Here is an 18688-nt window from a genome sequence, read left to right on the forward strand (position 1 = left end):
TCTACTGCTGCAGTTGAAGGTGTACTTCCCTAATCTCCAAGTTCTAGTCCTGAGGCTTTTAGTTTGATTCCTCTTTCCACAAAACCTGACCTGGATTGCAGCAGCATGTGTATCGAACTGTTATTTGTCACTGATTTGAGCAGGTTCATAGCTTGTATAGCAAAGACTTTTTTTCTTCTGACAAGGGTAATTTAATCCCAACTAACTCATTAAGGCATTGTTGAATTTTATCAGCATGAAGAAAGCCGATTGAGTAAAAAATTTTTTAAAAACTAACAATAGCATACACTGCAGTTACTGGACTTCTTAAATCTAAGATCTAATAGATCTGGTTTACACTTTCCTTCTACTCATCAGGTTACAATAACTAAAGGGAAATAATGCTGTCTGTCTGCTCTTCACAGGACTCCTTATTACTGCCTGTAAGGGTCTCATTTGGGCCTGAGTAAACTAGCCATTGAAGCCTCTTCAGGATTAGACCTCAGAGTAGGTAGTTCTTTACATTTTGTTTTAATTATTGATGGGGAGGGCATAGTGAATTAACACTTCCCTGTCCCTTTCCCACTTTATATGCAACCTGAGTCTGTGCTAACCCATTGTTGCCACATTGAGAACACATTAGCCATCAAGCAAAAAGGAAGATGCAAGGTAAGATACACATAAAAGCAGAACAGAATTCCTTCAGAATGAAAATTCAGTCCAAAGTGATTCTTACAGAAAAGTATCACTGTAATACTTAGCATGTAAGATGGAAATTAAACCTCCTGAAAGGTAGTTTGAAAAGAAAATTAGTAAGGAAGTAGAAATGAATCTGCACCAGAACCAGGAATTGTAGGCTGGGCTCTGTAGGCTGTATAGATGACCATTAGTCATTTTGTGCATTTCAGAAGACAGTGAAGCGTGTGTCGTGTTGTCGTCGTGCCCCGTCTGTCCCACGTCATGTGTGTCATCTGTCCCCCCCCACCCCCCCAGTAGAACAAAATGAAGGAAATTAAACCAGAAGGAAGCATTCTTTTTTCCCTTCAAAATGCACATTGCTACGCAGTTGTTGCATACCAACAGCACTGATGTTTACCTGTGGCTGCAGATTGACCCACAAGTGCCATTGATGCCTCCTGGCTTATTCCCACCTGTGTCCCCCAGCAAGTATTATGGCCAGCATAAGGTGGTTTCTGCCTGCCCAGTCACAGGCACTGGATTGTTTATAAGTAGAGGGGGTGTGTGTGTTTTACTTCCCCCCACATTCTTTTTTGCAATCTATGTATCTGATATCTCTCAGATGTTAGATTAAAATCCTGATGTAAACCATGACTTGTTACAACAAGTAAAAAACCTAAAGTTGCATGTGTTATCCATCAAACCCAGCCCCTCCCCTGACCGACAAGCATCATACTGGATGAGATATCTGTTTTGGTTTTGTTTTCCCCAAAGTCGGCAAGTTTCTTTGATTCTGAGGGAAAGAAAAATGTGAAGGTTGAGAAACATTATTTCAAACTTAAGAAAAAAGCCACGGGAACAGTTACATAGGAGAGGGCTTTACAGGTCTATAGTTCCAGCTAGGTGGTTTTTAGTTTGTTTGGGTTTTTTAATGTTAGAGACACTATGTACTGTGCTTATTTTACTTTCAGTTTGAGGAAGTTCTATTTATTTATTCACATACACCACCTCCCCTCCCCCCCCCCCCCCCCCTTAGGAATAGCCATCCAATTTTTGGTTATTTACTACAATTTAATTCATTTGCTTATTCCAGGAATTTCTTTCTTGGCACCTCAGTCTCTGGTAATGTTTTCAGAGACTCCTGTTTTGTTTAGAAGTTTGAAGTATTTCTTAGTCATTTCTTTCAAATGTTGTACCTCCTGTGTAATAGCCATATAATTAGTTCATTGTTTAAGGATGTGCTCAATAGTATATGTCAGCTTTTATGGTGCAAAACAGATTTGTGTTGATAAACTGTCACAATTATGTTGTGCTGACTTCAAGAACTATTACTGGATAAGTACATGAATAATGTAGGTAAGGTAGATTAACCCTGGCATCTGTGGGAGATGGGCAGACAGAAAGGGAAGTCATTAGATGAGTAATACTCTGCTTTCCATGTCACTGTAAATTAGCATCAGGTAGCTTTTTCATGTCTTTGCCCACATGCCTTTGCTATACCCAAAGATCAAATAACTTCTGTTCATTTTCCTGTTCATAGCAAATTTTTCTACAGAATGTGAGACAGTTCATGTATAAAAATGAATTAAAGATAAACAGATCTAGTATTTTAGTCTGTCAGGTGTGAAAAATACTCATCTTCAGAGTGCAGGCAAGTGAGCTACTTCACAGAAACTGTTTTATGTGCTACTTCTACCAGATGGTAAATGTGAGGTAACTCCTCTTTGAGCAAGTCACTGAGGCAAATAATATATAGCATAAATAGTGTCCTCTCTTTACAGCCTGAGGAATATTAATAATAATAGCCATTAAAATAGAGAAGGAAGTGTAAAACAAACTTTGAGATTGCATTCAGCTTGTTCCTTCTAGTAGTGATGTCTGTGAGCTGGAAAAGGTTGTAGACCACTAGATTACATCCTGCTGGTGTGGAGTGCATCATGTGGAATTCCTCTGTGGAAGTGGAAGCTATTGTTTCCAAAGTAGACAGCTTTAAGAAATGAGATCTCTGTGGCTGAAGCAAGAGATTTGTAATAGAAGACTCTAGAGTACATCCGTGTAGGGATCCACCACCATCTTTGGGATAGAATGTAATTCATGTTTTTGTTTCACATCTTTCCCGGTTCTCCAATAGGTGGAACTAAGTTGTTTGATTGAAATAAGGTTGTGTGCCTGTGTGTTTATATACACACATATGCAATTTACACCTTTTTGAACTTTTGTTTTGAATTTGGTGAAAGATGTGGTCACTATTCTTTCAGAAAAGAATTTCATAATCCAAGTCTTAGTCCTGTGAGAAGTCTCTAATACACCTGGAAGTCCCCTTATATAGCCCACAGTTTATCTGATCTCACAGCATTCCATGCTAATAATTAAAGTGTATCTATGATGGCTGAAGCTAATCTTGAGGACTTTTCAGTATCAAGGTATACTTTTAGGTTTTGTTTCCACAGAGGAGCCAGGGAAGGTCCTGCTTTCATATGAGTGGGTGTTCACTTGTTTTCTTTCATATGCCAGTATGAACAGCTTAAGCAGACAAACTGAAATACAGTTTGATACAGTAAAGGTGTTCAGCTGGATAGTGTATGATATGAACACTGCAGGTTTTGTTCCTCTATCAACCTATTATAAAGGCAGAAAATGATGAAGAACAGTTTTTAAAGTTTTTATTTGGGTGAACATTTCTTCTTACTGCTACTGTGTCTGAGAAAACACCTGAAATACTTAAATCCTGCTGAGGCTGACGAGTACAATACTGGAATGATACAATCCATTGATCCTTCTTAGGGTTGGTTGTTTATTAAGGAGTGAAAATTAATGACTTGTATCCTTCCTTTTGTGCGGAAGGCGTGGGAGAAGGAGGAATGCTTCATGGCCCGTGAAGTGGGTTTCATACCACATGTTATTAAAGGTCATGCTGTTGACTTGCTGTCTGATATTCTTTTCCATCTCATGATACAAGTGTTTAGGTGCCTGTATTGGGTTTATGTGGCAGGATTTTGGTAGCAGGGGGGCTGTGGGTGTGGCTTCTGTGAGAAGACACCAGAAGCTGCCTCCATGTCGGACAGTTACAGCTGGCTCTGAGATGGACCTGCCACTGGCCAAAGCTGAGCCCATCAGCAATGCTGGTCATGCCTCTGTGATAACTGTTAATTAAGCAAAGGTAAAAAATGCTTTCTCACATGGCAGTTGTGTGAGAAAGGAGTGTGAAAAATGTGAGAGAAACAGTCCTCTAGACGTGAGGGTTGGTGAAGGACGAGAGAGGGAGGAGGTGCTCCAGGTGCTGAAACAGAGATTCCCTGCAACCCGTGGAGAAGACCATGGTGAAGCAGGCTGTCCCTCTGCAGCCCATGGAGGACCCCACACAGAAGGAGGCTGCAGCCCCTGGAGAGCCCACACTACAGACCAGCCTCCCAGCAGGAACTGTGACCTGTGGAGAAAAGCCCACACTGGAGCAGTCTGCTCCTGAAGGACTGTACCCAGTGGAAAGGACCCATGCTGGAGCAAACTGCAGCCCATGGGAAGGACCCATATTGTAGTCGGGGAAGAGGAAGAAGTAGTAGAGACAAAGTGTTTATGGACTGACCACAACTTCCATTCACTGTTCCCCTGAGCCACTGGGGGAGGTGTGGATCAGGGGAGGAAGTAGGAGAGTAGTAAGTGAAGATGAGTCTGGGAGAAGGGATATGGGGGAAAGGTGGTTTTAGTTTTGTTATTATTTCTCACTATCCTACTCTGTTGTTAATTGGCATTAAATCAGTTTCCCCAAGTCTGTGTTGCTTGTGACAGTAATTGGTGAGTGATCTCCCTGCCCTTACCTTGACCCATGAGCTTTTACATTGTGTTTTCTCCCCCTGTCCTGCTGAGGAGGGGGAGTGATAGAGCAGCTGGGTGGCCAGCCAAGATCAACCCACCACAGTTCCAAATCTGTTTGTACCTACATGGAGATGGGCAGGAAGAATCCAGTTGTTTTATAGTATGTTTTCAGGCAGTCTCATGCAATTCCACACCAGGTTCATCTTCATGTAAACAGACCCCCCTCAGGAACCATTTTTTCTACCCATCTTAACCCTGAATTGTCCTAAAGAGGAAGAAATAGAAGATAAGGGAGAAATTTAAATGTTGCCACCTAAAGGCAGGTGCAATAACGAGGCAGACTGCTGTATTAACCTTCTCTTTATTCTTCCAGGGTTGTCATACTGTCTCCAGCATGTTTCTTGCAGAGAAATTTCCTTTGTGTTCTTGGTATTGGAGTGTGCCATGGAGCTAATCATGAGAATATGTTATGCTTTTGCTCCCTCCTTCCCCCACCCGTATTTCACACAGAGGAAGCAGAAGACCCTGAAGTGACGTTTGCTCAAAGTTTTGGTGTCTGGGAGAGCTAGCTTACGCTGTTGGATTGCTTCAGACTAGTTGGTGTACTACCTGAGAAGAAACGTAGGACGCACATTTCTTACACCTGGCTGTGCTTTATTGAGAGGTTACTGTGTTGGGGGCCCCAGAGCTGGACACAGTACTCCAGGTGGGGTCTTATGGAGTAGAGGGGGAGAATCACCTCCCTCGACCTGCTGGCCACACTTCTCTTGATGCAGTGCAGGATCTAACTTTTAATTCCACTTTTGCTGTACTACAGACAGCTCAAGGATACCTCACATTCTTACATCATCTGAAGGAAGATTGGGGGAAAATACTTCAATGTAACTATTTTAGAATAGACTTTTTTTTTTTATTGTAAGGGCTTGACCCCATTAGAAATCAGTGTATATATTTGCTTCCTGCAGTAATGGTTGCAAGTGAGTAGCCTCACTTGTCATATTTGAAAACTGTGGTGGGCAATAGGTTCATAAGAGTGCCAGGGAGGGTTATAAAGTGTACCTTCCTATTTCTGTCCTATTTCTGTCCTTTCCGTATGCTATGGATGGTCTCTGAAAGAAGGAAACCGTTACAGAAACACCATTACAGGGTGTTGGCCAAGTCTGTGAGATCAGGCCCCCCTCTAGTGGTAACACCTCTGCCAGACTCTACAAGATGCTGTTCTCAGCCTGTTGGCTTCCTTCAGTCCTGTGTTTTTGTTTTCTCCCTCTAAACTCCACATTTAGGTCCCCTCTGATAACTGTGGTGAATATGTATGATAACTATTATAGTTGTTACTTTGACAAGTAATGAATTGGGTTCATTCTGACCATCAGTGATCCAGAGAAGACAGTGTTGTGTTGTATATCACTAATGTTAGCTCTTTAACTTGCCCATGTGTTATAATGCTATGTCAAGGCATGGAATAGGGAAGAATCAGAGAATTCGCATACACAGTGGTAAAGGAGAAACTTTTAATATGTTAAATCATAGTAATTATAAGAAAAGTGGATACAAAAGTACATGTATGATCACTTTGAAATTTGCTACACCTGTAGTGTAATCTTAGTTTGTGACTTTGAGGTGAAGATTTTTAATGTTAATTCTTAAATTAACAATGGAAGACAGATGGAAAAGGCAGATATGCTGACTGCTTCAAAAAGTAGTGCTTAGCAAGTGTGAAACAGCAGAGTTACTTCATAATCTGTTCAAAATATTTTTCTTGCAACGTCTGTACATTTTTATGTCCAACTGCCTGGGATAGATGCACTTTCTACAGGTTTTGAGTCAGCAGTCGTACATCTAGACTGGGTAGTGTTGATCAGTGTCTAAATGTTGTTATGTTATTGCATCAGTAATGATGACTTTCTTGGGATTCGGCATTGCAGCTACTTTTTCTCAATCTGTTACAAGTTGTAGTTTCAAAATGAAAAATCTTGAGTCCATGCACTACTATGTTACATGTTTTCTTATACGGAAGCAGAATTGGTTTTACTTTATTGGTGTTCTTTGACTTCTGTTACTTGTTCTTCTGTCTGCTAAATAACTTAAATAGAAATGTCTCTTAGTGAAGAAATGCCATGCATTCCTGTGGCATAATTGTCATGAACAAACCAGAATGCATTTGATGCCAGAGTTAGTGGAGGTCTTTGCTGCCTCGTTTTTGTTCGTGTAGTATCACTATCAGTAGAAGTTGCTGACTACAGTAAAAGCTGGCTGTACATCCATGACATTATTCGTTGATACTGGCAGATAGAGAGGGCAGGTAGTTGAGACCAAGTATGCTGCTGTACGAGATACTGACAAGTGGTAGGGCATGTCTTAAAAGTATATAGCACTTTATAATTGCATTACGGTGTTTTAATGACTAATATATAGTCTACAGAATGATGCATTTTCCTACCGTTTGGGGGGAAAAATTGGGTAAAGACTAGAATGAAGTAATTGCTTCATTAGAGAGCACTGTCTATTTGATTCTGATAGGTGGGATTACATTGATAATAGATCACTTGCCCTCTTTGCCAAGGCAAGTATGGGTGGGATACAGTGTTGCCAAGGGTCTGAAGTGCACTTAAGTAGATATTTCAAAAGTCTGAGATAGTGCCATCAATTTGTGTTTCAGTTATTAAGATGTACTGTAGGAGTCTGGGCCGCGCTGGGAGAAAGTTACTGCAGACAGAAGAATGCAAGGACGAAGACAAGGCCAGCAAAATAAGGCTGGCAAAAACACACAAGATAGCAGATAAGTGAGAAACACCTGTGGTCAGCAAAAGCACACAAGTCTGAGCAAAACAGGGTATGAGATAAGGGAGTTTTGGCAAGTTTTGGGCTTTACGTGCTAATTGCAATTAACCAATGCAAATGCTTGTAGAGGCACGTGAACAGCGCGTGTAGATGACCTGTAGCCTATTAGAAGATAGATGAGTGCGTGTACGGAACTTAGTAGAATATAAATGTAACCAGGATTGGGATAAAAAAACATGGACAACCTGATCATCACATTGGTGTTGTGTCGTTTCTGTTCCCGCACGGAGAAATAAGGACCCCGGCTAATGGTGACCCTGACAATGTACCTAGCTAATATGGAAATACAGGCTTCCTAAAAGCCTAATAAAAATATGGGTAACTTATAGTATAAAAGATAAAGCTCCATACAGTTGTGTCATGTCATATATAGACTTCTTTATGTATTTCCTACCATTCTTATTTGCATAACTAGTGTTGAACTTGCTATTTTTTGGGGCTTTTACAGTGAATTGCTTGAATTCTTTGTCTAATCCAATTCAGACATCTCATTTGAATACATTGAATGGTATCTTAGTACAAATGCAAATAGCTTCTTCAAAATAATTCCTGTCTTTTATTCAGTAAGTGCTGAAGACTACAAAAATAGGAACTTGGTGGACTGGAGTTAAGGTTGTTTGGGTGACTTTTTTACCTTGCAATTTCTTGATTTCAGAACTCCATATCAAATACGGGTATTTCTTTTATATATATATATAAAAAAAAATTCCCTGCTTAATGGTGGATAGATGCTTACTTGCATAATTCCAGCTTTTGTCTGTTGTAGGTTTGTGTGTTAGAAGTATAAATTTATAGTGAATTTTTCTATAACGTGAAAATTGTAAATCACTGCTTTTTAATAAACTGCTTTTATTAAAAGATTTGTGATGTAGTAGTGCATATGCATATTTATTTAATGAATTACTTTCTGATTTAAAGGCTTAAATTGTTGAGCTCTTCTGTGAATAGTCTGCAATTTTTAATGTATTAATAACTGGTATTTAATAATGTATGAATAACTGTGAGGTAGGAAAGTTGGAGCACTTTGGTAACATTACTGTAAGAAATGTAACTATATGACTTCTAGTGTTATTCTGATAATTTTGACAATACCATTTTGGTTTCTGCAGTGGCAGTGTTTTATACTATATATATATGTGTAGTGGTAGTTAGTAGTCTGCCTGTAAAGCATGTTAGAAAGATCCTAGTCAGCAGTGGTACTTCATTGTGGTAGACATATTCAGAGCTGTAGGAATTGAAAGGTTTTGCCCTTAGGATGGGGTCAGTTACCACTGGTGTGATGGCAGTGTGGACCCTGACCAGCCAGTCACCAAACAAGGCTCGGAGTCTTCTGTTAAATGCTTATTTACCAGTCTGAACTTTCTGCTTTTTATTGTTTGCTCCCAGCTAAGGAAGTGCTTATTTTATGTAGTTCCCGTCTAGCTTCCAACATAGTAACTTTTCTCATACAGAAACCATGTCTTTGCGCCAGAACTGTGCTGATTCTTTTAAAGATCAAGATTCCGACTATTATTTTTCTAAACTGTCTTGCTTATTTTTTTGTGTTCTGTTACTTTATTTTGGAGTTTTAACAAACTTGTTCTTGGCAGGAAAAGGTGAAGTGAAGCCAGATGTGGTTTGAAAGTGTCTTGATGTCACAAATACTGAATGAATAGTGTATTTCATTGAAAACAAAAAGCTCACTCCCAGTGCATGGCCTACCCCCTTCCACCCCATATTTGTTGATATTTGTGTCACCTATTTTATAACAGAAGTTACAGGAAATAGTCACCTGAGGTGAAACCTGCCTACACTGTCTTGGCAACCTTGAAATGTACTTCAGCCATCATAGATCCATTAATTTGTTAGATCTCCTTTGTGTTAGATAGTATATTAGCAAATTAATCAAAATTCCTTTAAACACCAGCAAATTCCATCCCTCTGATTTCTATTTCTATAGTAAAAGCTAGTCTGTACAGTAACTTTATTAGTATTAATTACCCTGAAGTGTTATTCTTCAAATTAATGAAGCAAGGGGAGATGTGTAACTTAGTGATTTGGGAAGTTGATAGTTAAAAAATTACAGTAAGGAAGTAAAGGTTTGACAACTAATTATATCTGTATTTAAAAAATATTTTCAGAATTAGTTTAAAATTTTAGTTTCTGTATTATTCTTTTTCCCTAAATAATGAACCCAAGAAAGCCTTTACAAAATATTTTTCAGAAAGTTTATGACTTGTGACAGAAACAAGATACGTGCCTGCTGTTTTTTTCAGTAAGTTCAAAAGGTTCTGCAGTTTTGTTAAGGCTTAACCCTTGTATTTTATTCTAGAACTATCAGAGTAAACCTGAAATACATACAAATTGTAAGATGCAGTAATTTGAGGCAGAAGTACCTTCATATAAAGTAATATCAAAACACTTATGTAAACTTTAGAGGTTCTGTACATGTTTATATATGCTTTTAAGGTACAGTATAAAATTGTTATGCAGGCTGTTTTCATTTCTGAAGACGTGCTTTTCTGTATGGAATTTTCAGAGACATCTGAAAGCTGCTAGGCTTTCTTCACAGCTGCATCATGTTCAGAAGCTCACATTCATTCTAGGATTGAATAAAAACAATCTCTTGTTGTAGACCAGGACACGCTTCTCTTCTTTTGCTCCCATTTCAACAGAGAAGTCTGTTTTTTGGCAAAAATTATTGCCATTAGTTAAAAACTGTGGTGAGCATTCTGTATGTCAGATTCCATTCCAGTACTGTTTCTCAAAGACATTCAGATTTGGTATTAATGATACCCCTTACCAGTAAGTTATAGTACCAAACTTCTGCTTTTTCTCTTAAGTTATGTTACAATGGTATTAACTGTATAGTTTTTATTCCTCTGCCTTATGTTGTGAAACTTTTTTATTATTTAGGAAGCAACAATAGATTCAGGTGTGGAAATGATCTTAAACTGTGATAACTAGACAATAACAATTTACTTCCTTTGTTGTAAATTAATTCTTGAATTCCTATGTTGTGTACGTAGCGTGTCCTATAATCCATGGTCCTGAGCATGACAGGAGGGAATTTCTCTGTTATCATCTGGAGGTTTTTGCTTTCTCCTTCAGATTAACAGAGTTAGAGCCCTTGAGAACAAAGGAGAGTAATAAAATAAAATAAAAAAAAGAATTTTACTGTCATAGTAATGTCTGTTATAGGAGCAGGGTCTATCTAGTTGCTGTTCCACTTTTTTGAGGCACTAGAATTTTTCAAGGTCAAGTCAAATTTTGTGGCAACAGTCCCTTTTATTCAATGTGAAGGTAAATGAAACAGTCATGAAGATGGAGTTAAGGTGGCAGGCTGCAGTTCTAGTAGCTTGAGAAGTAGTAACATTTTTGTGTTTGCAGTTTTTGATCTGTGTATCACTTGAGAAAGCTCAGATGAAGGATGAGGCATCACTCTCCATGTACCATCCAGTGCCATGGAGGTCGTCTTCAGCCTAGGCCTAAAATTCAGTTTGCTTTTCTGGATCTTGCTGCTCCTTCCCCTTTAAAGGAGGAAACGAGCAGTATGTGCGTGGCAATGTCACTGCAGAAAAGTGCAGTTTAAAAAAAGGGAAGGTTTTCTTTGCAATCGAATTGTAAAATATGAAGATGCATGGTTCAAAAAGTGACAGCATGGCAGTCCTCTGTTAATATCTGATAATAAACATAGCTAGGAAGGCAGCAGGCGGGGGAACCAGTGGTAATTTTTTTGGAATGCCGCGTTAGTAAACAAGTGCTCTCATAATAAATAGAACACAGTAGAGGGTTAAAGCACTAAAACAGGGGAACATTGAAGACCTTTCTCCCCCTTTGAAACACTAATAACATTCACTCAAACAGGCAATGCTTTAATTTGATGGCAGAAGTGAAGGAAAAGAGAAGCTTAATGCTGCATCTAACTGCCATCAAAGCCTGGTAAGAGAAAGCAGAGCAGTCAAGCATCGCTGTCATATAGTAACTTAAAAGTGAATAATTTTGGTTGAGGTGCTCAATTCAACCATACTGCTGTTTGGGTCAGCACGACTGCTCTGTTACTGCACTCATAGGCCATTGCTGTTCTCTTGGTAGAGGATGCAATAATGAAACCAACTTTTTGTTGGAAGCAATGAGGTGAAGCAAAGTGGAAGCTGACAAGGGAAATAGAGTGCACTGAATTTCAGCTTGCATTGGAGGAGACAGGAAGAAAAATAAAAATGGTAAAACCTTCCTCCTGACGATAGGTTTGAACACAAGCTGTGCCTGTGCACAGCAAACTGACAAGTCTGGAACTGCAAAGGAACTTAAAAAGATTTTCAGGCTTCTGCCTGTTTGTTCACAAAAGCAAAAAATTGCTTTATGGCCCTAAAGAGAGGAGTCAGATCATTGGCACTCTGGAAATGTTATCTGCTATACTTTGGCTGCTTTTCCCTTTATGTAGTTTAAGAAAGTATGCTTTGAAATAAGCTTTGAAGGATCATGGAGTAGACTTAAAATAGCAGCAGTGAAGAAGTGAGAAGATCATTAACTTCCATTTCTTCCTTGTATCCTTCCCATTAGGCATCTCACTTTTTGCCCAGGTACATTCCTCTTCCTTCCACTTAAAACAGGTGACCATTCTTCAGGTCAGGTTATCCATCTGGTGGTATGGGTAGGTGGCATTTGTGCGGTTTCCAATGAGATGTCTGTTTTGCAACACTGTTTAAACATTTCTTTGAATCCAATTAATTCAGTTGAACACTGGCAGGCATTATTATTTTATGACTTGAGCTCACATCAGTATTACGATACCTCATTTTTCATACTGTGATAGTTAAGGAACAAAGCTCAGTAACACTTCTTCCTACTGATTTTCCTTTGTGCTGTGTGCTTAAAATGAGAAAATAAGAATGAAACTGGTCAGAATTCAAAAGCTTTTGTTCTGTGCGTACAAGCACTCACTCGGGGAATTAGAATCCATCGTTGTTGTCAACAATAGATGTACCAGAATTGTACATACATATCCAACGTTGTATGTACTTATATCAAATCCCATCCTGAAGGTCTTTACCATTTTTATAGGTAACATTCTTTTATGAGTGATTGAGATCTAGAAAATACAGGTGAGTTTGAAGAGTTACCCAAAGAACTTTTTTTATTATTTAAAGAAATCAAAGATATAATCCTTGTTGTTTGTTTTCTCTAAACGCTATCATTATTTGCAGATGTCTAGCTGTGTATTGGCTAGATCTCTGGGTATATTGAATGAGCTTTGGAATCTATACTTGGTTCTGTTTGCAAGTATTTCCTCAGCATATTGAGTCCTGCAAATAATTACTTTTTATTAGACCAAATAAATATTACTTGAATGTTTGCTCTTTTATATGCAGTCTGTTCCATTTCAAGATTGTAAAGGTTAGCACTAGTTTTATTTTGCATACTAAAAACATTGGCTTAATTTGTTGTCTCACTGTAGGATTACATTTATTCGCTTATTTTAATAAAGAAGTGTAGCTTTTCAAAGTATATCTTTCTGATGGTTGAAAAAAAAATGTACTTCTCTTTTTCTCTTCTCAGATTTATCCAAGAATAGATTAACTGAGATTCCTACGGAGTTGTGCCATTTTGTGTCACTGGAAACACTAAATCTATACCACAATTGTATTAAAATTATACCAGATGCCATAGTAAACTTGCAAATGCTAACTTACTTAAATTTGAGGTAAGTTTAACTCTGCCACATTTTTTGTTTATTTGCAAATGTGTAAAGCTTTTTTTGTCTGCACTGTGTTTCTGGAACAAGTGACTACATTTTTCATTTTATTGGAAGCGGTAATGCAAAATCTCATTGGCTATAGATGCAGCTCTGTATGAAGGCATTGTAAAAGCCAAAATGTAAAACTAATTATTTAAAGAAAGACCAAGTAATATTTATCCCTTTCTTTCCCTTATTCTTCTAGCAAATTCAAAATGCTAATCACATCAGCACAGCTGGATTCTTTTAATTCCCTTCTGATGATAAATTTTGTGAAACTTGACACACTTTTTGTAGTTAAAAAGATGGAGGGACAGAGACAGATGATTAATTTTTTTTTTCCATGGGGAATGGAGAGGAAAAAGCATGATACTTTATCACTTGTATCCTCTTATTATGCAAGAAGTATAGTTACAGCCTTTTTTAGGAGGAAGGGGCAAAGAATTAGGCACCTTTGTCTCTTTTTAGTGAACAGTGTATGTGAATACTTAGCAGTATAGAGAATTGCTGCTGGTTAAAGTGCAGGTAAATGCGTACTTGCTTTTGAGAGAGGGCATGTCAGCACCTTTTCAGTTGGGACAAGTTGTGGATGTTTCTTTGCAGTTGTGCATGTAAAAAGTGTAATAGTGAAGATACAATAATCTGGTCTTTGCGAGAATGAGGTTTGAGCCAAGGCAAAGTGGCTCTTGGGCTTTTAAATTCAAGATATGAAGGCTTGATCATCAGTTTTGTAAACGCTGAGGATGTTTCTCAAGCCTTCCTGTGTTGTTACTGTACTGCAGTTTTGTCCACTGTGGAACACTAATTTTGCTTCCAAAAATTGAAACAGAGCAAGTGTGTCCTGAATATCTGCACACATGTAAGGAATAGGACTTAAAATTTTGAAATAGTGTTTGTTAGAAATACATAAAGTAATTAAGACTGGATTAAATTATTTGATGTTTACAAAAAACATCTTAGTAAATTTAGGAATTAAAATGAACTCAATTAGAACTCAGTGTAGTGAACTAGTGAATTAGTACTCAATGCAGTGATGGAATTTGTGTGACTCATCACAAAACCAGAATTGTTACAGAGTTAGTAACCACATATCACAGTATATTAGACAAAATGAAAGGCAACGTTTCAAGTTTTACTAAGTAAGGTCATTTCCCTCAGTTCTCCCACGTTAGTTAAACACAGTAAGTCTGCAGAAGAAGAAAGTACATCCCTGGCAAGAAAAATACCATAGATTTAAAATGCATATTTTTCTGCCTGTTACCAGCAGAGCCCGTATGTTAAATAGCCTTAGAACGTGATGCCAAGAGATATACATAGTCTTTGGGCCTTGGTGGATACTGTTCATGTTTTCTTTAAAGAAATGCCTTTTAAACTAATAATGATTTATTACTCGCTTGCCTGGGTTATGGGCTTTTCCTTATCTCTTAGTGGGTTGCTTCTGTGTTCTGTAGAACTTAAAAATTTTACCTGGTGGTGTTTTTTTTTTTTTTTTGTGTGTGTGTGTTTGATCTGCTGTATAGGGTAACTTTTAGATTCTAGACTTCCTCAGTTTAAGTTCTTTGGAACTTAAGAAAATATTTCTACTTATTTTTTAGAATAAGTTGTGTCTTGGTTTTCTGTAAAGACACTAGAATTGAGAATCCTGACTCCACAATAAACATTGACTCTTTTTTTCAGCTACTGCTGGTTAGTAGTTGGATTTCTCATTTTAAATATCCTTGGGTTTGTTATATGATACCTGTCTGTCTCTGAGCCTGTGTAAGAGATATGATGATAGTTTGCTTTGTAAAACGTTTTGAGACTGTTGTGTCAAACATGAATACACATCTTTATATGGAGCTTTGGACTGACAGTTGAAGAAATGTTTTGAGACTTGTGGAATTTTGATTTTTGTTTCCTTTTATTTCAATTCAATGTTGCAACTCTTACTGAAATTACACAGAACAATTTTTGCCATCTGTTTTCAGAGTTCAGTCATGCATATTTGTTCTTTGGAGCCTTAAGAGCCATGCAGAAGCTCACTAAAATTATTCCTACTGGGGTGCCACTTTAAGTTACTGTTCATTGTTTTCCTACAGGTTAATACCCATAAAAAAGACAAAGTTTTATTTTAAGAAAACCTTCAAATATTCTGTTAAAGATAGTAGTTAGTATGTTATTCTGTTGAGCTTAAATTGTCTTCTGGGAACTGATCCACAAATAACAAGAAATTAATCTTTTTAATCATCTGGAGATCAAAAAGGGTCATGGCATTTGTCATCTTCAAGTTCTAGCTTGTTGACTGATTGTTACTAGAATGAGAGCCTAAATCTCTTGAAAGTTTTCTACCAAATTTTGCCTTTCCTTGCAACTCCTCTTCATGAAGATCTTCTCACTTTTTTTTTTCCAGAAATGTGGTATGAAGAATAAAATGGCACGTCAGTCACTTAAAAAAATTTTTTTAGCAATTTTAGGAAAAAGCAATATATAGAGAGATAAAATGGTTCAATATGGGTCTTAAAGACATGAATTTTTGATGGTTCCAGAATTTTTTGCTGTATTTACAAGCACCAAGTAATCTTCAACTATAAGTGTGCTTTAAAGGAATTGAGAAAATAATAATTTTATCTCTATTTATTTATTTGTCTTTCAGTTGGAGCAAAAGACATCCACTATACTACCACATAAAACTATGGGAGTGTTTAAATACTTGCAAAATACTGTCTCAGTTGACTTTCCTGTATTCATTAGAAAGGGAAACAGTTGTTCTAGATGACAGCCAGGCTTGTTACAATATTATTAAACTGATATAATGTATTTTTTCCAGATGGGTAAATTCCACAATACTGTTTAGTCAGTAATGCAGATATTTTTGATATGCAAGTGTTTTCTTAATGATTGCCATTTGAAAATTTAAAATTTGTCTGCATAAAATCTGACCCATGGAAACAAAGGAATTTTACAACTCTCAGTCTTTATGTGAGTATGCAGTAGAACGTCACTGGTGGTTTTAATGGTTGTCCTTTTTTGTTTTGTTGCAGTCGAAATCAGCTTTCTTCTTTGCCAGCTTGCCTGTGTGGTCTTCCTCTAAAAGTCTTAATTGCAAGTAACAATAAACTAGGTTCCCTTCCAGAAGAGATAGGTCAGCTTAAACAGTTAATGGAACTGGTATGTTACTGATCTTTTTTTAATTTTGACTTTATTTGTGTTTAATTAGAAACAGTAAAATTCACTTTGCAAATATATTTGTAATGCTATAATGCAGGTTAAAAAATTAACTTTTGAACATCTCAGCTGTGTTGGGTAGTAACACAATAATAGTTTCCTTTGTGTTCTTCAAGACCCTTCTAAACAACATCACTGCCCTTGGTTCATTCAGAACTCAGCTTTGAAGTTCATCATCTTTACCAGTTTTACTCACCACCTGCACTGGCTCCCTGTTTTGCTGTATCGGATTCATAGTTCTGGCATCAGGCTCTGCAAAGGTGTATTCCCCTCTGTAGCTCCCTCCCCTTCTGCTTCCTTTCTCTCTGTTATTACTATCTGCTTACCACATGGCATTCCACTAGTGATACTGGTCTTATCATGATGTTTATTTTCATTTTATTTCACTGTTTCTGTCATGCAACCTTCCTTTCCTGAACACCCATCTGATTTACAAAATTATTATATTCCTCTTGTCTTTAAAGCTGTCCACGCGACTACTGTTTCTGCAAGCAGTAGATAGTCTATAACAAATTGTCTAGTAAACAAGAATTTGAAAAGGCAAAAATTACTTGGTACCTTAAAATTAATTTAATTGTACATGTGTTTTTAAAGTTTGTATGTGGAAAATGTATGTAAGAGGATGCTTCCCTTTTATCCTTTTATCTTCCTCTTTTGTATATTGTAGGTTGAGACTCTGAATTCTCTGTGGTGTATGCATTATGTCTTCTGGTTATTTCTCTTCACCTTGACCTCTTAAGATACAAATTGACAAACTACATTTTGACACTGCTGATTTATTCATAGTAAAACAATGATATTTGAACTTTCTTCCAACTGCATTGACAGCAGTTATCTTGCACATCTTTTCAGTATCTGAAAGTGCCTGCTTATCATCTGCTTATCATTTTTATGGCAGTAGTTTCTCTGTTAAATTATGTTACAGGAATTGAGCGGACCTTGCTTTACGCCCCAGTCCTGCTACTGATTCTTCATATGTGGAATGAAGTGGCAACTGTGGGGCTTTTTTCCTTCTAGTATTCTTTTTGTACAGTACCCTGTGCTGTCAGGCTTCTATTATTTATTACAACTGATCTGGTTGTTGACGAGGATGGGGGGGTAGTTACCTTTTCCTTTCTGGTTTATGCCTGAGCTAAAGACTACCAAGTTTGTTTTGTTCTGTTTGGTGAGCATTATTAATTTATCTTATCAAATATTTTTTTTGTGTGTGTATTTTGTGTGTATGATGGGTTTAATGAGATTACTGAAATGGTTTTGATTTAATTAACCTTCAAAAAACCACATTAGCCTATAGCGTTGTTTCTGTTGTGCTTAAAATAAGATTCAGTAAAAGATTATGGTTCCAGTTTTATATATAATTAAAGTTGAACAGTATTAAACACATCCTAATTTCAGGGATAGGATGACTGAATAGATAATGAACAACAATTGGAACCCTGTTAGGTCTTGATTGCTTCTAGTTTAAATGTAGCCTAGCCTAGTGGTAGCGGGCTCATGTGAAATAATTGAAAGACTTGGCCTGATTCTGCCTAGTCAAAATCATCTGTTTTATTTGTATTAACCGAGGTCTGTGACAATATTTTCAGTAAAGACCTGCTGAAGTTCTTTCATGTCTAACCCTCTCAGTGAGGTGAACCAGCATTGCTGATGCTGGAAGCGTTTCTTTTGTTGGTAAGAGTTTGTATATAGCTTAAGAGTAGCCCTTATCCTTATTTTAGAATTTTGAAAAGTTAAAAACTAAAAGCTTGAAAATCAATGTAGATTATAGGGTTTGTTTGGGGTTTTTTTAAACAAATCATGTGTTTAAATTAACTTTGGCATACTGGATTTTCATATTGCTTTCCAGTTACAGTATAATTTCAGTGTTACTCTGTCATGAAGAACACAACAATTCCTGCTCTAAAAATACTTCAAATGAAAGGCTATAGCAACATGTCCCTTTGGTAGCCTAGAAGAATTATAAAAGCTGAAGGTCTGATGCTAGTTCTTTGTGATTAGAAGGGGGTGGTGGGAGGGAAGTGAGGAACAAGTTTTTGTTAAATTGGGTATGGTTCTGTTCAGATGAGCTGACTTAGTTTGATACCACCATGAGAGTTTGGTACATTTCCAGTGAAATGAGTTGCATTATTTAGCTGGAAATTACTGAACTGCGAAGTACTGAGAGAAGCAAATAGTGGTAGAATTGAAAGCCAGCATCTGTGTTGGCATATATAATATAATGCAGTTTAGATAATAAGTGATCATTGTTGTGAAATGAGTAAAAAGAAAAAAAAAAAAAAAGATTAAGTCATACTGCAGTTGTTGCACAAAACATTCAGCTGTGTGAGAGCAATGCCAGCCTGAATAGCTTGTGGCCTTCAAGCAATGCCATCAGCCAGGCCCCTGGCAGGGTGTGCGGTTGTTTTGGTACACACGCGGTGCTGAGCTGGCCCAGGGGATCAATCCTGAGAGGTGATG

At 37.5% G+C, this 18688-nt stretch overlaps 1 protein-coding gene across 8 annotated transcripts in view; it reads left to right on the forward strand.

The window, feature by feature from the left end:
- LRCH1 (leucine rich repeats and calponin homology domain containing 1) overlaps nucleotides 1-18688 on the forward strand; it is a 135473-nt gene that overhangs the window by 53702 nt on the left and 63083 nt on the right. For all 8 annotated transcript variants that reach the window (XR_012622055.1, XR_012622058.1, XR_012622056.1 and 5 more), the window contains exons 2-3: nucleotides 12850-12994; nucleotides 16048-16174. Coding sequence is in view for 3 of the 8 variants with exons in the window: in XM_074815671.1 (XP_074671772.1) it covers nucleotides 12850-12994; nucleotides 16048-16174 (272 nt within the window). In the remaining 5 variants the exon portion in view is untranslated. The remainder of the gene's footprint in view (nucleotides 1-12849; nucleotides 12995-16047; nucleotides 16175-18688) is intronic.

This window comes from Strix aluco, chromosome 2 (assembly GCF_031877795.1).
Source record: "Strix aluco isolate bStrAlu1 chromosome 2, bStrAlu1.hap1, whole genome shotgun sequence".
NCBI classification, from domain to species: domain Eukaryota; kingdom Metazoa; phylum Chordata; class Aves; order Strigiformes; family Strigidae; genus Strix; species Strix aluco.